This window comes from Dicentrarchus labrax, unplaced genomic scaffold, assembly GCF_905237075.1.
Source record: "Dicentrarchus labrax unplaced genomic scaffold, dlabrax2021, whole genome shotgun sequence".
Classification (NCBI taxonomy): domain Eukaryota; kingdom Metazoa; phylum Chordata; class Actinopteri; family Moronidae; genus Dicentrarchus; species Dicentrarchus labrax.
Window position 1 is genome coordinate 4,574,936 of NW_026136706.1, and position 22,289 is coordinate 4,597,224.

Consider the following 22,289-nt stretch of genomic DNA (forward strand, 5'->3'; position numbering starts at 1 on the left):
AACCAAAATATTGATTTAGTATAATTCAGATTAACAAAAGGCAAACCAAAACTACTTACTGGTGCCTCAATAAAAGGGCTAATTTTAAATTTTGGGAGTTACATTAATTGGTCTTCCTGCTGAGGGGTAGATAAAAACAATGACAACGCTCTCATATCTGTCTGTTGAATATGACACTGCAGCCAGGAGACGGTTAGCTCAGTTTACACTTATAATAAGGAATCTCAAGAAAGTAAATAAGCCTCGTTTCTGGGAAATTAGTCTTTTATTTTCTGTCTGAAAAGAAAAACAATCTGGTTTTAAAGGCTGTTTTTGCAATGTAGCACAGAAACTTGAAGCAGGTGGAAACAACTATACTGGCTCAGTCTATAATCTGTCTATCAACACAAGAAATGTTATATCTGGTTTGTACAATCCATTTATAAAACTGACATGGAAGAACAACAAGTTATGGTTTTAATTTAGTCACAGTGGCCAAGAAATAACCTGTAATATACACAACCCCCTAAGCTGAGCTAAACATCTTCATGGCTCCAACTTCATATCAAACATAACGGACATGACAGCAGTTTTGATCTTCTCAACTGACTCTCGGACGACAATTAATAAACGCATTTCCCAAAATGTCAAACCATTCCTTTGAGTATAGGGGGGTGGCGTTATGGACCGATGATAAAAATGTCAACACTAACCAGAAGACAGGAGTCGTGACCCCCGCCTGCCAGTGTTGAAGAGGAATTCTTATACAGACGCTCATCGGTTTTGCTTCACTATATTCACCTCACACCAATTCCTGCAATCCATGTCAATTTTAGAATAACCATTCTTCTTCCGTGTTGGTTTTTTCCCATTAGTTTCCATCCGACAGCACTGTTGGCAACCCAGCAGGAGTTTGCTTCCAGTTTGACAAACATCGGTCCAGTGCCCATGACATGTTGGTTGGTATTCTGCGAGTTGTTTACCTTGAAGTTAATGAAAAATACAACACTTATTGTTGTAGCAGAGTTGGAAAAGTAAGTGGACCCACTGCTCTGTAGTGCTTCCATCTTTCATATTGGCAAGCACAGAGATTTGGACTGAGTCTGAAGTGGACACTCAAACTGGGAGGAAAACTGTCTCCCATGTTAGCATGAAATGCCACATGGAGCTTTTTTACAGCCACATTAATTCAGTCAAATACAACAAACCATAAAGCAACCTCCTTACTGCTGTATAAGTATTGAAATAGTTTATTTTTTCTTTCTTCTTTTACATAAAACAAAGAATATCAGCAATATACAATTCTCAATTCGTACTGCTAAGGTGACTGTCACACAAGAACATCACTGTTATTATCGGGTTCTGAAAAAAAAAAAACATTTAGAAGGAGAATAACTGCAATAGTGAGTAACAATATGTGCAATAAATGGTAAATTACACTCATCAGTGCTGAGTACAAATACAGGGCATTAGAGTAAATGTTAAAAAAATACAATACTCTTGTGAGAGTGACGCTCTTCATTATGTGAGCCATTTTAAAAACACAGACGCCATGCTCCATCTACCCGTATCAGTACAGCCAATCTGTTCCCTGATCCATTATCACCTCGTCTCACCTGTGTACGCTACATTTTTCATTTATTAAACCTGTGTGTGTCCACTGACTTTAATTTGACAGATATAACCTTCAACATAGACATGTAGCAAGTGATTTAAAGAAGAGGTAAATACAGTAAGATGACATGACTAATGATATTGTGCAACATTACAGTGCTCCATAATTCTACATCACATGAAACTGTAAACTGTCTCTAGTGTTTCAAATGAATATGGCTATAGTCACCATGACAAGTCTGATATGTAGATTCAGTTGCATTCATTTTCTGTATATGTGATTTAGCTCAGAGATGTGTTTGGCAATATGTATTTTGGCAAATATCTACACACGAGAGGCGAGGGAGCTGACAAAGGTGTGAGGGAGAGAAACATCGCAAAGCAGCTAAAACCGTCAAATATGCTGGGATGCATTCAAAAACACCGAAAACATTACTATAAAGGACACAGCATACATAATAGAGAGAGAAACTGAGCAACCGCGGTGCGATATCTTACAGTTAAATGTACAGACAAAAACTGACAAGAGGAGAATATTGAGTTCAGGTAATATCCTTAAACCGTTACAATGAAATCGGGTGCGTTAACTGACTGCAATGAGATGTTAAAGTTGAGGTTTACTTATTAAATCCACAGCATCTATCAGAGACAATAAATGGTATTTTCCCTGAGCTAGCACAACAATGTCCACAATGTGCTTACTACAGTAGGTGCTTTATAACTAAGGTTACATGCAAAACTCACACCGCTTTGTCTTGATGTCATAACTGTGGAAACGTACAAAATGCAGTTCACATATGAGGAGTTTCATTACAAGATGAGACTTGTGAAATGTGACACTTATTTAAAATGACAACAGGTGTGGAAGTCGGTCACCACGGATGGTATTTTTAAAAGACCGAAAAAGTGCACATTACATTTTCACACATCAGTATTTTCCACCTCTTGTGATGAAAGTCTTCATATATCAGATTCTTAGGATGCATTTCTCTGGTTATAATAAGTCCAAGGGTGGCTGCATGCAAGTTTAACATTGTGACAATAAAAAAAGGGTTTCCAACAAGATAGTGCACACTTTAAAGAATCACATTACTCAGTCAGGTATAGAGCTCATGAATGGCATTCAGTAGTTAGTGCTGTACATCGAAGTCTTCAGGATGGACGTCATAGTTTGTAATCTCAAGGTACCTTCTTAAGGTTTGCTCAAAAATATATTACTGACATAATTATTCTAGCTTAGATATTTATTAGCTCTCAAGCAGAATTAGATCTTCACATAAACATTTAATAAAATGTCTGGAAATGCAAAGGAATGTGGCTAAATAATCTTTGTTCAGCAGGATTTTAGTGGAGGTCTTTCAGTGTCTAAAAGTGACCACAACTGGTGCCATTATGGAGGTCTGATGGTGAACTGGAGCCACCACAGAAACCCACTGTAAGCTAACTGATCGCACTCATTAACAAAGCGCATGCAGTCGAACAGCTAGCAAGTTAAAGAGCTGGTGGAGACCAAAACAAAGATAAAGAATAGAGAATATTAATATTATTATTTTGGCTTAAATGTAATAAAAAAATTATATGTATTTTTTCTGTCTACTAGTGGTCAAACTTAATAAATGCATTTATTTTTACCAACAGCCTACAAAATTATATATGTATGAAATAGGTTGAATGTGTTTCTGTGTGTAGACAAAATCCTTGATAATGTCCACATAGTAATGAGCAATGTGAGAAATAGAATTTTTAATGATGGCAGCTGAACACTAGATCCATTTAGTAAGTTCAGTTTTTGCATCCAGGTCACTGCAACCCTGTAAATTGTCTTCTTGTCTTAAATTCTTCTCGGTACTATTACTAGTCGTACACATAGACTGTATATAAAGTAGTGGACGAAGCTTCTGGGTCTGAAATCTGCAGCCAGTGTGGAAGAGTGTTAAACCTGCATTCTTTGTTATGGCCAGCAGGGGGCGACTCCACTGTTTGACAAGAGGTCTGATTATATAGAAGTGTATGAGAAAAGGTCTCGACTAAACACTTGACTTATTAACTCAGTAAACAGTTTCCTAATGAGTTTATAGTCTCAGTCACTAGTGCCAAGTCTTCTTCTGTACAACATGTTGTTCATTTAGTAAATGATGGTCCCATTTAGAGTAAAATAAACAAAGCAGGGTATGCTTGTGACTGACAAGTTGCTACCAGGGTGACCACAATCAGCTCCACACTCTTGTCCTAATATACTGGTTCCAAGAAACCTCCATAATGCCAAACTCAAGGCTAGTCCACAAACCAGTTGGCTGCTCAAGCTGCTGGCCACTAATATTAGCTCAAACCAAGCCAAGTACTAGTACTCGTGTGCAACTCAGACGTGTTAATAAGATGGTGATGATTGCAGGTTGCCATGAAAGTGCTACATTAGCGAACCTGCAATTAAAAAAACAAATCCTGTCTGTTTATGTGTTTGCATAAATGTTACGTCTCCGAGGGGGAGGAAACAGCAGAAAAAATAACCATGTGTGTGAGAGACAGCAGAGTTGTTGTACATTTAGACATTTAATCATCTGCCCACAGCTGATGCCAGACCTCCAAAATGGCTGCCAGAAGGTTCATTACTACACCTGAAAGGCTACTCAGTATCTCCACACTACACTGAGCACAGGTGGAAGCCTGCAATGCCAAGCTCACTTGTTTTCCAGTTCTGAGCGTTTTCATCCTGATACACAGACTCATTGTCCAAACTGGGGGATTCAGGGATCCTCCGTGTGTGTGTGTGTGTGTGTGTGTGTGTGTGTGTGTGTGTTAGAGTGATAAATCCAACTGATTTCCTGATTCCTCGTTTCAGGTTGATTCATTCAGCTTCATAAGTTCTGAAATGGAAGATAGAGCCGAGTGAGATCTGGAGTCATGCAAACAATTTCCAAAAACAAATATGTTATTTAAAGGAAAAGTAACATGCACAGTTAGAAAATGTGTCTATATAATGCATTATTTCTATTATATTTATATATAAGTGGTGGTGAAGGAAGCACATTTCAGTATTATTATGTGTGTTTACTTCCTCAGGAATGGTTACATCACATATTGCAGTACAATTCTCCTGCACATACACAACCAATTTTATTCAAAGGAATGTCAGCAATTATTTCTGCTGACTGCAGAGCACCTTAAATTACAGTTTATGGTGATTTCAATAGTATCAAAGTGTTGTTGGAGGTAAATTTAACATGTATCAGTTTCAGTCGCACTACACAAGGAAATGTGGTTTAAATGCAAATAGACAACTTGTGATTTGACTGAAATGGGCTGGAGATGATCTTTGAAGAAACATGCTGCCCTGCATGTTGATGGTGAAGCTGCATCACGCTTCCCTACATACTGTGAATCAGCTACTTAAACAGTTCACAGTATATGTGCGTTTTAATATTGTACAGAGCATTAAACCTCTGTATGAGTGTATTTCTGTGAGTAAAAAAAGGAGTCAATCTCTAGACCCAAAGGCAACACATACTCTTCATGACTATGTTGTGTGACGCTCATGAGCAGCCTCAAACCTGTGGCTGGTTGTTTAACTTACACACGCACGAATGCATGCACGCACGCACACACACACACACACACACACACACACACACACACGCTGTAAATCCCAGCGTTAATGTACTGTAGTAAGATGCAAATGATGTTTGGGAAACTTGTGTTAGTCATGTGTTTAGTTGCCACCATTAAGCTTATTTCTGCTCAGTGGGGATGGAAATGAGTTTTACGGGAAAGTGTAGTTTTTGAGGCGAACGGTGCTGTTCGCACAATGTGAACAAATGAATTTGTTGCAGTTTTTATCATCTTTGTAGTGACAGTTTATAAAGTTTGAATATGTCGGACAAGACATTTTTGCAATAAGTGAAATAAAAAGTTGAAAAACCTTTTAATTTATAACACACTTGCAAATAAAACTCTTATAAAAAAACATTTTTTAATTAACATTTGGAGAGTTTTTAAGCTGTAAAGTGAATTTGATTACAGTATTCTTTTGTATTCTCCAAGGCTGGGGCAGAACATCCATTTTAAGGGTGCAATAACACTTGTGAATTCATTTTGTCTGGAATCAGGAACTTTCTTCCTTTCAGGAGGTGAGTTGGGTCACTGTGACTTTCAGAGGTGATCACCAGAAATCATTTCATTATTTTTTTTGTATAGTATTAAGAAGGAACTTCTCTTTAAAATCGCAGACTAAAAATGTGAAAAATGTTGGCACAGAACATAACGTGGTTTTTGAGCTGATGTTTTTCCTAAATGTGTCTCCTAAATAAACCTGTGGCATTGCGTCTTACAGTTGGCAAGCTGAAGTCTTGTCTGTTCTTTCTGTTGGCTCGGAGTAGTTCGTGTTTTCGATTTGATATAGGTCAACTTCTTTGGTTCCAATCCACCTGGAAAAACCACAAAATGAAACTCATTTCAGAGGTTTTCTCAGCAGTCAGATTTAATTCTCTCTCCTTTCAAGCAGAGGAGTCAAATACTCAAAGAGTTCAGAGAACAGAGTGACACTGACAGAGTGACATGTGACATCCTCAAAGAGAGCAAGATTATCATTCTGAATTCAAAGTGAAAGGAGGTCTGACATCTTGAAACATAATGAATCTATAATTCTCATTTTAAAGTGGCAACCATCGGAACTGAGCTCAACTGAAACACTGTGCGAATGAAGCTAGATTTTAGTTTGCCAGATATGGAGTGACAGTTTAGGTTGCTTATATCAAACAGCCAAAAGTATTCACTGTTTGTAAAAGGAAAAGTCCCTCAGGAGACAAACATTCAAATATACATTTCACCAACATTCAGTCTGATGTAATCTTAGCAATCTGCCCTGTCTCTAATTTAACTGAGTTTATCTGTGGTTATATGTGTGGCTCCTTAGAAACCGTGAGTTACTTATTAGCCCAAGGAGCATTTTATAAGCTGTTTGTGGGGTTCGACAAAAGCTTCATTCCACATGCACTGTGTAGTATTTCCCCATTTTGTGAGAGCTGGTCCTCGAGGCTACAATATTAGAGTTTAGACTAATGTTAGCGTCTCATTAGCTACATCTGACAAACACACCAGAAGTGAAAGATATTAAGTATAATAAAATAACTAATAAGCTAAATAGCTAGGGGTAATACAATCTGCCACAAACAGTTGTCAGTTAGCTTTGCAGGCTAAAACGAGAAGCCTGTTTTTGTCTGCCTCTTTTTGAAATCAAGGACCAGTTGTTTAAAACTGCGAGTGGTAAATCTGCCAGCGTTATCACTGCAAACTGCAAAGCTTGACAGGCAACAATAACCAAGGGGGTTTAGCAAAAGGTTAATCTTTCTTATTACAGCCACAGAATGAGTTGAACTGTGCTGTGGCCATATGCACTTCTAACCCCCCCCCCTTCTTAAACAGAGCAGGTGCAAATAGGCTACATATTGTTTGTGTGGTGGAGAACCCTTGGGGCTTCACTCTGAAAACATGACCCATTAAAAGCTACCAACACACAAAATGCATCTTTTTATCTTGACAGAGAAAATGAGTGTTTTTCTGTGACACATGCTGTCTGATTAACATACTGAGCAGACCATGTCCACAATGTGTCCTCCTGCGTGAAGGCTATCAGTGTCGTGATGACACATTATAACCACTGCTGCTTTCAGTAGTCTATTATATGTAGTTATATATAGATATTTGCTCCTTCAAATTCCCTGGCACACTTGTGAAACTAAAGCAGTGAACATGACAGGAATGAATCTTCATGAAATGCATTTCCTCATGTGAGAATGTGGCTTTGAAGTTCTCCTTAGAATAGATAAATGAATAATGAGCTACCCAAGCAGAACTTCCATTGGAGACATCCTTTTTTAAAGGAGCTACAACATACGGCAGAAAGGTTTACAGCCTGTTCTTTACCGTAGAGCACAATTTATTGAATCAAAACTGGCTATTTATGTGTAAAGATTACATTTCTTTATCCTAACTTTCAATTTTGGTCTATGAGATGAGCACAGGAGTTTAGTGGAGGAGCTTTCCATTTATTTGGTTAGTAAACTCCACTTCCGGAGCAGTTTTAGAAGCAGCACAAATACACCCAGCAAAACCCTACTTTGACATTGCTAAACTTTTTTAAAGTTTTAATTCACTCACACTGTGTTTCAAAGGATATAGCAGACTCTTAAAGCTGGAGTGAAGAGAGTGATATCATATAAAACTCGAAGCACATCCATCGGTACCATGGTACCATGTCATGCTATCATGTTGGGAAGGCAAAATAATTCTCCAAAGTTAGGCTAAATTTTGGTGATGGACAAACTGGCATGGCCATTTTAAAAAGGATCCCTGGACCTCTGTAATATAAATGTAGTGTAGTGTATTTAAATATTTCTATTTGTTTTTAAGTGGCAAGTACGATGAGTGAGAACATTAAAAAAGTGTGTACCGACAGATTAAGGAATTATAATGCTAATTCTAATCTGAAGGAATTTGGAGTTAATAAAATCAACTAAAATAATTTACTTCAACTAAGTATTATGGTCTGACTACCTACAGTTCAGTAGTTGCTAGAAACATCCTCCCACTCCACCAGCTGCCAGGGTTAGCTGTGATTTGTGACGCACATCGATTCGTGATTCAGTTTGCTATGCAAACCTTTGGATACAATTCTAAATGTTATATTTTAACCTGTAACCAGCAGTGGGTTCCATTTTCAAAGGTATTTTAGTGATCTCATAGACGTCTACTATCTGCCTTGAATGATACGATGTTTGCTTATGGCGAAGCCAATGTTAAAATATTTCCACTGACTGCGCCGCTCTGCTGTGCTCTTCTTCTTCCCTGGAACATATGCACAGCGGGTGGTGCAGTCTGCAGAAACATTGGATTTAAATGTTGGTGTTGCTTATATAATCCTGTATTTCAAGGCAGACAGAAGACATGGATCAAAAGAATAATTTGGAAGACTCGCTGCTTGTTGAACAAAAATAATGTTTCGCTTCGCCCCCTTAGGTTTGCTAGCTCATGGTCTTTATAACTGAACGCGTCACTCATCCATCTCCGTGACTATCACATCCCTAGACTAAGTCTAAGTTGAAGTAATGGACCACTTCATTTAAGCAAGACATTTTTTGGCCTCTAACTTCATGTCAAACAATTCTTGCTTTATTTCTGTCACAACATTTCTGGTGCTGCAATGACACAATGCTGACAACCATGGCCATATTTTCTCAATTTTTTGCATCCCCTGTTACTACTGACAATGCTAAATTGTTAAATGCTGATTTACAAAAGCAGACCTTGATGCTCCAAATGGAGCGGTTTGTGCAGTTAAGAGTGTTAGCTAAATAATTACTTCTACAAGCAAACCTTACAGAAAAAGTAAGAGACCTTTAACATAAAATATGAAAATGCTCCTGCATGAGACCAGATGAATCCACAGCACAAAAAAGAAGAAAACCCTACAAGCATCACCTGCACTACTTCTGCAGTCCTGCTTCTTGCTGACTTTTATTGCGTTACTGTACCTTGTGGTGGTCTGGGTAGCCTGCTCTGGGAATCACACACACTGGCAGAGGTCACAATGGGCTGAGACTGGGGTTGGATGGGCTGGAGGAAGGCCACAGTGGGGAAAGGCACTGACTGGATATGGGTCATGGAGGAGTCGGACAGGGAGCTTGGCACCCCTGCATGGCTGCTGTCCTTAAAGCTGGAGGGTATTCTCCACCGGGGTAATGGGGAAGGAGACACGTCCTCGCTGGAGGAACCAGGGACACTAGGAGGACTGAGGGACTGTTCTGGGGTTGATGTGGATTTGGGGAGGAGGTGCAGGATGGAGGAGAAGAAGGAACAGGATTCAGGAAGGGGGATGGTCCCGATTCCACTGTCCAACGTTCGCATCTTGCAGCCGAAGCCTGCGGCACAGGGAGAACAGTTGAAGTGGCTCAGGGTAGCGGGAGAGAGAGGGAGCACAACAGGAATGAAACAACAGGGTAACCATGGTTGAAGTGGTGCTAAAGAAACCTTTAAAATATATGTAAAGTCTGTGTAAAGCTGTTCCACTTGGAGAAAAAACTGCCTCTCATTCTGTGCTAGAAATAATAACTGAAGATGTGAATCAGTGAAAAAGCTCAAATGAGGGCAGCTTTACCAATCAATAATTAATTATTTCCATGTTATTCCTGCGGCATTATCCTTACTGTTGCTTTGGGCTTTAAGCAGCCGATCCTATTGTTGTGTTTTGGTCCTTTCAAAGAAGACACGCAACAGATGGTTAGTCTGTTCTCTTTTTTTTACTCAATCTTAAACTTGGCAATGGTTTCCTCTTAAAAGCCAAGTTGAAAAATGGTGGTTCAGTACAATCTTATTACACATGAATGTGAGGCAGGGTAATGATTTGCTTAGCTAATTACACCATACATGTAGCCCTGCCACAGAGAATGACTCGCCCAATGCAAATCAAGCCCACTTGAACCACTGCTTTTCATTACAGATGCTGTTTAATGGGTGTGTAACGACTAGCATGCATTGATCACACTGTGAATATGAAATGTACAGAATGGCATATGAAATGATATTTAAATACACTCCAAATGTGTGTATTTTATTTGCAATATATCAAACATAACTGTGTTGTTTCTCAACTTTAAGATTAAAGATGCAGAATTTGCATTGTTTAATCGAAAGTCTGACATTGTGCCTCCAGAATTACATATTATATCACAGTTGTTACACCCATGTTTATTTGCATCTCAAATAAGTTTGTATCATTTAGATTTGGATCAGGGAATCATCTATCTTTCAAAACAAATCTTTCAGTACACTATCTAAAAAAAACAGGCGTATCACAGCAGCATAAAATCAAAATAAGAAAAGATATCCTCAAGCTGTTGCCATGGCTCGCAGTTTAATATGTACCCCGTAGCAGGAACCTGTAGGCAATCACACACCGGAGCAAAAGCAACAGCTGCTCCCCCTTTATTAATTAAGGCATGCACACATGAGACTTCACACCCCTCTTCTGGGTTTCTACAAGCTCATTTTTCTTCACTTTTTCCTTATTTCGTTTTTGAAGCTAGAGTGCTCAAATTAATTGAGTTTTTCAGATTTGTCACATTACAAGTCATGCTGTTCTAACAAATATGAAAATGTGAATAGGGTAAGGTTAAAAATGTACAAATAAAGTTGAAGCTATTTGTTGGCATGGAAATTCAGTCTTGGGAAAACAGAGAAACATTGCAGTATCATAGTAGCAGTTTTACCTTTCACGTCATACTAACTACTCAGGTAAAATTATAGGTTACGTTCAAATGTACACAGCATTGAAAACATCTCAGAGTAACTTTATTTAAAGCATGAGTTACGGACACATCCTGGCAACTTGTCTAACATCCATTACAGTTAACAGTCAACATATGACTAGTGCTAATCAAGAATTAGTCTTAAGTGTCTCTATCTGTTAGTGAAGCATTGCCTGAGATGAAAATGAGTATTTTTACCTTGTTGTAAACAAGAAGAAATAATTGAATTGAGAAGACATAGAGCAGAGACATTATTGATTAGTTTGGTCTTAAGTTGGAAGTTAACAAGAACCGCTGTGACACAGTCTTCCCTGGAAAGGCAGAATCACAGAGGCTGAGAATTGATTGGTTTCAACAAGCCTTTAACATGGACGGTGAGGTTTTTATCCTTCTCACATCTCCTCTTGATTGTACCAAGAGCAGTCAATACCTGCTCGATGTCAAGAGGACACTGGAGTGATAATTTTTCTGCTTTTTAAAACATAGGATACTATTTGTATAATGTAATAATAGTGTTAATGTTGCTGTTTGATATGAAACAAAAATCCCTTTCTAAGTAGACGCAGAACCAATTACATTCTGACTGGTTATTGCACAGCCAGGGGGTGCCATCATGGAACCAAAAATATAAAATAGAAATTTCTCCAATTTGGGAACTCACAGGGGTGCACATAATATGTAATTTACACATAAGATCTGTGCACAGTTCAATTAAATCAGTTGGCCTTTAGAATAAGAAGTCCGATTTAATAAGAAATAACTTCACCAAAGAATAGTGAAGATTGATTATTCCAAATCCACAGCCAAAACCTGTACAATTGTAGTTTCTTAGTGTTATCTAACACTATAGACATTATTTGAATGTTTGTTGATCTGTACAGAACTTATTTTGGTTTGTCTTATTTTAAAGCATCATTTTGTCAACTCTACATGAGGCCCAACAAGTTTATGCCAAGTCTGGACGGTATAATTCAGCTCACAGCTGAAGGCAAAGTTAATTGACTCAGTTGTGGCTTGGATGAGCGTGCTTAGCTGGTGCAGTGCTGAAATTTTAATGAGGTGATTAACCCCTGAGGGCAGGCGTCAGTCCGTATCAAACATGCTTGATATTTGCAGCGTCTTGCCGATGGTGCCACTCTGGTCAATGAAATTTCATCAGGGTTTGTCACCAGTCCTCTACCTGAGCGATGTGGAGAGTTTTATCTGCTGCTATTTTTAATTTAGTGACTGCAATGAAATGAGGAGCAAAGAAAGTTTTACTTCCTGTCTACTTTCACCCTCTTACTCGTCTGTCTTTCTCTCTTTTTTGACTAATCCAAGGTTTTGCACTTAACCCAAAATGGACACGTGGAAACCCCAAACCTGGTGTGCATAAATCTGAAAAGGACCTAGGGACAGGTGATCCTGAACCAAACTGACCCAGACTGGGAGAAAACACCAATACTGGCGGCAACACGATGCATCACCTATTAATGAGCATCAGCTATTGAAAAAGCAGCAGTGCATTGGATTTTACATCACTGTTCGCTCTCTCTCTGCCTCAAAAAACATGTTTTTCTCCTGTGGTGATTATGGCGCACCATTATCTTTTGGGTTGTTCAGTCATTAGACTTGACACAATACAATTAGACCCACAGCTGACCCAATTGGAGTGGCTCTCATTTACAAGAAACCAAGTGGATCTTTTCTAGCACGGATTTTCAGTGATCTAATAATTTTCATACTCCGTTTTAATTTGTATTATGTACAACTGCAAGTATATATTTGGTTGGTATACCAGTAATTATGGTCCCTTTCAAACATTTTTCAATAGCTCTCTGAGTATTTGCGCATTGCTTTTACTGAATTTCATTAGCCTTGTGTACTTGGGTGTAGTGAAAGACCTAAAAAGTATTCAAGCTGTTTCCTCTGTATTTGTATTATTTCATTATGATTGTGATAAAAATATTGTTGTTGGTTTTTTAAAATCAGTTTTTACTCTTTCCACCCAGATGGAGAGAGGACAAAACTTGCCGGTGGTCAAACCAACATGCAAAACTAAATAAAGGCATTCAATATAACTTCTCCACTTGGTCTGCCTAAAGTGCCTGAAGACATTTTTGTTTTCGGTTCTGTTGTTTCATCTTCAAGAACACCTTAAGATTCCCTGGACTTACAACATGAGCCACTCACTGAGTACTTGGCCTCTCCATTAACCTAAGAATTACTTTTTTGGCTAATCTGATAGATACAAAGCTATTTAGATGAACACACAGTCCTACTTAAAAAGCATGTATGTATGAGGAACCTAAAAACCTAAAAAAATCTCAGGAGAGCCAGACCCCATGAGTTAAACTCACTATTACAGGGGCTATAAGTAAGCTTTCAATAAAGACTAGGGTGGGCTGTGATTTGATGGCCTAACTGTGCACTATAAAAAAATACTGTTGTAAATGAGTGTAGTTAATAAGAAGTCTCATGGCTCTCAGTAAAAAAGCTCCTTTGGATTGATCCAATCTACTCAAAAACATTTTTTTAAAACATAACCATGTCAAACTGCTGCATATCTGTAACAGCAGCTTTGTTTGTCCACTTGTGCCACTTGGCTTACTTTAACTAATTGATGGGCTGTACAAAGGATAATCCTGTCCTCAGTCCAACTCAATATCACAATCGCATTCAGTGCAGGAACAATCCAGTTGATCTTCCCACAGCAGTGTGGGTCCACTTTTCTACTAAGGCTGGCCAGGGGGGAGCTTGGGCCCTCATATGGATGAATAGGCTCATCCTGATTGGATGAGCCTGTGCATGCAAACTTTCAGTGCATGGATCTGTGAAGATGAGCAGTCAAGGCTATAAACAATATCCCCATTAATGGGCAAACTCTGCGTGAAATACAACTGTGGTGAAATGGTTCCTATTTGTCCTGATCCAAGTTGCCACCCAAAACAAGAAATGCAGAGGCAGAACAAATAAAATGAACATAAATATGGAGGCAAAAGCACACACTGACAGAATTCTGCATTTTGCATGTTTGTTTGACTGCTTATAGCATATTTATCATTTTATGACTTACACATATATGTCATATTTGGTCTTCACTTCTGTCTGCAAACTGTAAAATGGTAAGCACAGATACAACCTTAAGGCTAGCATGCTTGAATTGACACAGCAAACCTCGCTATTAAGTTAGCTTAGATTTGTTTCAGGTACCAAGACATTTAAGGGGGATCCATTACTATTTCCAGTGACTGTAAAGAATTATGGGCAATTCTCCAAATCAGAGAATAGAAAAATCTGACCTATTACAGAATCCTGGTTGGGGCTTTTCACTGTGGATCCATTTTCACCATCAGTTCTCAGGTTCACCATCTGCATCTGTATTTTTGTAGAAGGAGAAAAAAAAGACTCACCCACATCTTCTTTTATAGCTTATACATGCACAGTATTATTGTTTAGTTCTTGCCTTTATCTACCATGCCTTATCATACTGTACTGTTGGTACTAATCCCTGTGTGGCTATAGCTGACAATGAACACCTAACCTGGATGGTGTCAGAGTCATAATGTAACTTATTCATGAATTTGCTACATTTTGCTTTTGCTTCTATCCTCAATTTCATCTCATGGCCTCTCCATTGCCACCAACATTATTTATTTTGGCTGATGCACTGCAATCTATATGCTCGATTTGCTCTTGAGAGTTTGGGAGGTAGGAGGAGGGATGTGAGGTCCTCTACAAGCAGCCCTCCATGCACAAGTTAATGTACACAGTTTCACAGGTTTTCAACACTACATCATAGTGCTCTATTTTTTCACATTCTTTGGATGAATAAATGGGCTCCAAATTATGGACACAGTGAGAAATTTAAAGGTCTTCAAATAAGGCTTGGTAATAAAGGCCGAAATGATGAAACTGTGCGTAAGCGGGTTTGAGGGACAGCTGGTGGAATTAGCCTGAAGTACGTCTCACTTGTTAAGACAGTCATGTAACCTTTTTCTGTTTTCATTTGATCCCACTGAGTCTTTTGTTGTTTTTGTTTCCTTGTGTCTTCCTGGTGCAATTAGAGTATTGTCATATTACTGTAATAAATATACTGCATAATAAAATAGGGTTGTAGTACATCTTTGCATGAAGACATATTTGTGATTAGAACTAAAATTGGCTGTGTACCAATTAAATACATTTGTATTTGGTAATGATTTGATTTACCTTTGGGTCCCCAGTGATGTCACTGTGTCCTTGTATCTCATTCAGGGACATTCCTGGGCAGGGCATTGAGATGCATGCCCGCACTGCATCATGAGACTCTCTTCTGCCCACAGAGCTGAAAGAAAACAGTTTGTCAACAAACCACTACATACAAAGATTGTCTGATATTGACTCAACATGCCTCTGGAGATTTGGCTGATAAATTACCCTATATCTCTTGAAACCTGACGGCAATCCTTTGTATGAAATGTGTCTCAACTGGTCTCAGGGCTAGGGACACTGACAGATGTGTCTAAGGCCACTTAATAAAAATGAGCGAAGTCATCTGAGGCAGTAAATCACTTCATTGGCAGTAAGCTATAAGAAAGTCTGCTGGAACAAGCACTGAAGGTTTAATGTTGAGATAAAAATTCAAATGAAGTGAAAATCTCAACATCAAACCTTGGAAGGAATTGTGTTAAGTTCACAGAGTTCAGAGTCAAAAGATTTCTTACCAGTCTTTTCCATCGCTTTTTCTTCTGTCTTTCTTTTTGTCAGACTTTGTCTGCTTTCCTCCCAGGAGCGATGTAATCTTTTGCTCTCTCTTGTCCTCTTTTACCTTCGATGGATCAGTCTTTTTGCTGCTTGGAGCAGGAAGCTTACTCTTACGAAAGCCAAACCAATTTGCCAAAGTTGAGCCAGATTTTTGTTTCACTTCAATGGTTCTCTCCTGTTCCTGAGTCTTGTGCAAGTTCTCCTCTATTCCAAGCATCACTTTCTCTTCAATTGTGGTTATAGTACTTTGTCTCTCTGGTTCTTCAGAAACTGGCTCACCAAATGCACTTGAAAATTGTTGCTCAATCTGAAGGCGCCTAGCCTGCTCTCGTTGTTGTTTAAGACTTTGAAGTCTTTCACTGGAGGATCCCAGATGTGAGGGAACTGTCAGGCCCTCTTCAATCATGAAGTTGTTCAGAAGGGATCGATTCATTGGGCAATGGTAGCTACTGGAGCAACTCATACTTCCTGGAAGGACATCACTAAGAGAGTTCAAGGAGCTCCCTGAGTGTGTTTTGATCTGGGTACGGACCTTTCCAGATCTGTTGAAGCTTGGCCTGTCCATGTAGCGTGCACCAAAACTCTGGCTACGAGCCTTGGCCCCATTCATGCCCATTACTGGTTTAAGGGGAGGTCTAGTTGACACAGACACAGACCGTTTAAATAGCCAACCTTCCTCATCAAATCCCCAATCTAACATCACTCCACTGTCTGATGGTACAGGTTGAACAGTGGGCTCAGAATCCAGTGAGTTACAGCGGGTCTCAATCTTTCTGCGGGCTTTGTCATTAGCACTACGTTCATGTATCATCTGGGGATCACATGTGAAAGTCTGAAAGGTCTGGACACTTTTCGTAGTAGGGTTTGTATCATCTTTGTTCTGTCTTCCAAAAACTAGGAAGGTACTGTTTTCCTGTCCAGAGATTGCCTCATGAGATTTAGCATTTATAGGAAGAGCCATTTTTACAGCTCTTGAACTCTGAAGATTATTGGCAATCCCATGATAGTAAACATTAGAATATGTATGAGGCAAGACTTCTGAAAGTTTTGGCTCACTAATACTTTGTTGGGATCTTTGTAAGATGCTCTGGCTTGGCAATATAGGGGAGGCACCATTCTCATCATGGCACATGGCAGATCTGTCCATAGATAACTGGACTGACTCTGGAGCTTGTGACTCTTGAACTGGGACAGGTGGTATCTTGGATGAGTGGGTATGGTAGACTTTGGCAGGGAAATCTTTTTGTGGCTTACCTTCAGCACCTATTTGTGGGGCTGTATGTTGATTGTCTTTTGTTGTGTTAGATTGTTGAGGCTGTAAAATAGGAGAAAGCTGATTTGACTGTGGCTTGGTGGTGCTTGATGGTATCTTCCCAGTAGTAGAGCTTCGAGCCTGTCCAGCAGATTTATGTGCTTTGGGTAAGCTGTCGCAACTGGGTCTCAGAAGAAGAGAAGTAGTTCGACCTGGGAGTGGTGGTGGGGATGGGGACCTAATTTCTGAACGGGAAACATCACAGTGCTGGTCTTGGCGTCGTTGTTTACGTGGAGAGCAAGGTAAGTTGTCATAGATGCTCTCTTCCACAGAGTCACTGCTTGATTTAAGTCTAGTCATTTGTAATGGGGATTTTGTTGGGCTCTTTAAACATTCATTGATCCCTGGAGATTTAAACGTCTTTGAATGCTTCACAGGGGAGGCAAGGGGAGAGCGCTGTTGTACACTCTTGAGAGACTTGGAACTTGTTGATACTGGCATGTCCTTATCTTTCTCAACTTCAGATAATGCTCCCTTGCTTGAACCTTCTGTTTTACTGAGATTGGTCCTTTTGCTAGGAACGCTGTGCCCCGGAGGGTTTGACTGTCCTTTGGACCTCTGACCCTTAATAAGCTTTTGGTGGAGAGGAGAATGTGTATGCTTTTGTTGTTCTTGTCCTGCATCTGCACTCTTGCTCCGCAAAATGAAAGCCTTTCTTGCTGACTCACAAAGCTGAGGTTTAGGTTTCCTCTGTGGGAATTCTGAGATGGTGTAGTGCTGGCTTTCACTGCCAGCTTGACATGCCTGGCCTCTGCAGTGGGGAACTTCCATTGAGGAGCTGCGTTGTCTGGCTACGTTCACACAGCTCAAAGCTCTTGTTGCACAATTCTGAATAGAAGAGCTCATATCACTTGTCCCTGCTTCAACTTGCTTGACTGCAAGTTTACCTTGTTGTCTTTTGACATGATCAAGTCTGGATTTACGGTCAGTAGACCTTTCCTGGTTATTGTTTCTATCACTTAGCTTCATACCTGAAGGCTTGTGTTTTTCTAGAGAGTCTTTGTTTTTTTCTTCCAGATGCATAAGGCTATCTGTTGGGCTTGCCCCAGGTTTTACTGTGGGGCCCTCCAAAAATAAGAAGTTGTCTGTGACAGGTGAGGGAAAAACACCAGAATTCCCTGCAAGTTTTTCAGGGACTTCTTGAAAATTGTTGTCATCATCCCTTGTGACGTCCAGTTTCTCCAAGCAAAGAAGCTCTTTTGTTGGTTGGTCACTGGATTCCTTACTTTGTAATTTAGATGAATCTTCATATGCATCATCAGAGTCTAGGGCAGCGATTCCTGCACCGGCCTTGAAAGGTTTACTTGTAGGGGCTACTTGCTTGGCTGCACTCCCTTGTAAGCCACACTTGACACCAAGTGAGTATATGCCCTCATTGGAGGTCATACAATCTTTGCAGTGTGGTACAGATGCATGTGAGGATGCGTCTTTGGAGCTGCACATTTGGAGACGCTTCAGACCTTTCAGGATGTGGCCTTCCTTCCATCCCAAGTCTGTTTGCTCGATGGGTGCAGAATGATTGCTGGATACTGAACCTGCGCTCATCCTTTTGTCCCGGCTTGTAGCGCACTGCATTATAAGAGATATTTGCAATTATTGAAATGGCATCTAGAGATGGATTACTTGTTTTAACTCAAGATCCCTTTACTTTGATAACTTATACTTAAAATTGCAGGAAGTTTAAGGGAAGATAAATGAAACCCACCTGCTTGGAGCATCCACGTCCCTCAGCCCAAGTGTGGGAGCCACTTGAGTACTCACTACAAGCACTGGATAGTGACAGTTCACTGCCACTGCCGCTACCGCTACTGCGTGGGCATGTTAGACTCAACAGGCTGGGCCACCTTCCTGCAGGAATACCTGCTTTTCCATTCCTTTGGACCTCCTGGAAAATAATTAATTATGTAATCAATCAGCAGAAATTAATCAAACACTATAAGGAAGCAAAAACCAATTATGAAAACAGTCCAGTAAATTACAAAAATCATCCTTGCAAATTAAGACTGCATTGACAAAAGACATATTTATAGGATACACGATTTAATTTATTAGTACTGACAAATATGGTAATTATGGCTCACGTTCGCACAAATTAACTGAACTTTGTTCATCCACCTAATCTCTGACATTATATTCAATAGATTCCTTTTGCAGACGATATACGCAACCTATGAGAATGCCCCATGGCTCTCCATTTGTCATTGTCTCAGCTCTCAGACAATCAATATTCTGGATACATAGATGTCTCTTTCCAACCAAAGGCTAATTGAAGAATGGAATAACATTTTCCACTCCACTAATTAGATGGATCCCGTTGTAAAATACAATGTGTTTTCATGTTTCTCTGGTCTTTCAAGTGTACATATCATGATTACTTTGGGAGTTGGTCAATGAAACATTTTAAGAAGGCAGACTATTCACTGAGCATGGAGCCTCTTGGTGTCTGTTGTTCAATCATAATCCAAACTTAACTGCACTATGACTAGTGGGTGTTAAATGAAGATGCTCTTTGGTTGAGTCCACAAAAAGGAACCAAAATCAACTTTCACATAGTGTTTCTATGTCTCAGATTATTCTTATTAATATCTTTCACTGACTGGAGTCTTTTGAAAGCATGCTGAAAAAGAACAGTTTTCTGTGAATACCAGAGCAGCCATGTGTACAGACTGTGCCTGTTCATTGTGACAGAGGAAAGAAAAGTGCATTGTAAGCCTCTTAATTGAATAGTTTGTGTAATAGCAGGCAAAAGTATAACTCAGAGATATCACTAGATATCACAGAATATTTTCTCTAACAATGTCTGATGCAAAATACTTAAAAGGTAAAGATGTGATGGCAGAGGTAGCTTTGAAAGGAATGTTGAAAGTCTTGAAAGGACTTTCACTGCATACTTTTTATTTTGGACTAGACTCCCCAGTTCTATGTCTGAAGAGCAGATGCAGCAGTTTCCTCTAGTGACCAAGCAGCCATCCGATAATTTCATAGTAACACTGAATCAGATTCATAGCTGACACCCAGCTGTAAAAAAAATGCTACACACCTTGTAGCCACTTTGTTTTTGGTTTTCTGGAGAACATAGATAACATAGATAACAGTGTCTCAGAGAGACAAAGAGACAAACTAACAACTGACAAGACAAAGAGTGGACATTTTTCTCATATTCTGTGGTTGAATTATTCAGAAGAACTGTTGGTACCAGTGTATTTCTAAGTGGAATGGATTATTTGTAACCCTGTCTTTGTTGTAAAAGTGATACTTTAATATAATACTTCATTGAACTTGACATGTTAGTGCTGAAATGATTGTTTAGCTTGTCATTTCAAATGTCCAATTATTCATTTGAGCAGCTGTTTTCCCACAGAATATTGCCTCACCATCACAAAAACCTGATTTGATCTCGTCTATGATTATATTATCACACTTTATTAATGTATTTGTAATGCTTTATTTCTTTAGTGGTGCAAATAGAAACTGGTAAGCACATGCTTTTCAATTTCAAAGTCCTTATTAACAAAACAGATTTTCAGATAAGACAAACAATAAATAAAAAATGCAGTATAAGTAAATTTCACTTTTTGAAACTTTTGAAATTGAGAAATGTGTCAGAAAATAAATGTGTCTGTTCTCTGTAAGTATGAACAATTATTGTGCAATGCGTTTGAAGTCAGAATTTCCAAACTCCCAGTCAATTATTAGAACCAGAACGCCCCCTGAAATCAGATTTCTAACTAAAAAAAGACCTCACCAACCCCAACTTCAAAATCCAAGATGCACTTCTGTCTTTTTTGTCTTATTAAATCAGCCAAAGACATTGCTGTCCAACTTCTGTTATGTTTGTATGAGTATGAAAATAGAGGGTAATCTGTTGTTAACAACTGGTATTGCTAACTTGGCTAGAGTTTGGTTTCGCGACTTGTTGTACAAGAACTCAGTCAACTCGGATGTGATGTCATTCCCAGCTCCACTTTCGGACTAATGAAAACCACCATTAGTGCCAACAAAGCCTTAAAAGTCCAGGTGATTATACACTAATGAAAACACATCTACGAACATTATACTTAATTACTGTCAATAGATCCTCCTAAATGTTACACACTGGACAAGTGTTACAAAATGAAAATGGCATCTTTGATTATTACACAGGGTAAAGTATGGACTCTATCAATCTATTTTAAGATTTTGATAGGAAAGATATAAACATGTACTGAAAATGTGCTTAAGTCAGAATTATCTACTAGAAAATACCAGTGTTCAATGTCTTCAGTTCCACTTATCTGTGAAAGATGTGGGTCTTAAGCCAAGTCTGTTAATAGGAACTGCTGGCACTATACACTGGCATGCTGCAGATGCTGTTTGCATCGGTGCCATTTCCAATCAAAGGGGCCCAAAGGTGTCAAGTGCTGTGACCCCATTTAAAATAGCATTGATCGTTTGCATGGCCAGCTTCCTCTCAAAGTCATTAGTGTCATCTGTTAGCAATAATTAATGTGAATAGGAAATAATTGCATAAGGGAGCTGGGGACTAAAGTGATTTGGTCCATTCATTGATATTCACCTATTATTTGATTATCCGTGCTAGCCTTTATTTCCCAAGCATTGTGGGAGAAGACCACATTTGACCATGCTTGCGCGGATTAATCTTGGAACTAATTACAGTCAGCATGTCGAGGGGTATCTGAGATTTGACACAAGTGATACAGTTTAACAAAACCCTCAATCAGAGTGGCGCTATGCTTAAAAGTCAAGGGCAAACTCGAGGGCTGTGGAGATGTTTTTTCCCCTTCATATATTTCAATGTTTTTCCACTTTGAGAAATAACTTTCCTTAATATTTTTATTTCTGTTCCATAAAATTCAAACATGACTATTTTATAGGGTGAACGAAGATTATGTCTCTTTAATTGCAACAGCACCAAAGCCACATCCAAATACTTGTCATGTAAAACAAATTGCTAAAGGCCTATTAAAAAATACACGATAAACACTATCTCAGGGTTGGCAGAAATCATCAGTTCTCTGGATATATATACCCACACCCGTTACATCACAGTAAGAAATAAGTCACACTGGCTGTATTTAGCATCAAATCAAATATAAAACTTGCAGCACTGTTTGTAGTCTAAGACAATGTCAATATTGACATGTCTTTGCAGATTTTCTGATATTCCCATTTAGTCATTCAAATGCTCAGAAGGTTCTGTAAATAGAGAGATCACAAGGCCGTTATTCACAAAATATTTAAAAGCTCAGTGCCAGGCTTTTTTCTACTTAAAAGTACATCTGTGTGCTGACTAAAAGGAAAAGTAAGTGAATAAATAAATGTATGACACATCTATAAATAAAAGTGTTAAAATAACTTGG

The 22,289-nt window shown here is 39.0% G+C and overlaps 1 protein-coding gene across 6 annotated transcripts in view; it reads right to left on the minus strand.

Moving 5' to 3' along the window:
- Window positions 1-1,213: 1,213 nt before the first annotated feature.
- Window positions 1,214-22,289, minus strand: part of LOC127365670 (nck-associated protein 5-like) — a 70,559-nt gene continuing 49,483 nt past the window's right edge. For 4 of the 6 annotated variants that reach the window (XM_051404021.1, XM_051404022.1, XM_051404023.1 and 1 more), the window contains 7 exons: window positions 18,635-18,814; window positions 15,578-18,498; window positions 15,084-15,198; window positions 14,174-14,249; window positions 9,120-9,506; window positions 5,919-6,014; window positions 1,214-4,457 (listed from right to left, as the gene is read on the minus strand). In XM_051404021.1, the coding sequence (XP_051259981.1) occupies window positions 4,456-4,457; window positions 5,919-6,014; window positions 9,120-9,506; window positions 14,174-14,249; window positions 15,084-15,198; window positions 15,578-18,498; window positions 18,635-18,814 (3,777 nt within the window). In that variant the 3' untranslated portion in view covers window positions 1,214-4,455. Of the gene's footprint in view, window positions 4,458-5,918; window positions 6,015-9,119; window positions 9,507-13,947; window positions 13,987-14,173; window positions 14,250-15,083; window positions 15,199-15,577; window positions 18,499-18,634; window positions 18,815-22,289 lie in introns of those variants that run through there. The other 2 variants (XM_051404025.1, XM_051404026.1) reach the window with 2 other exon arrangements.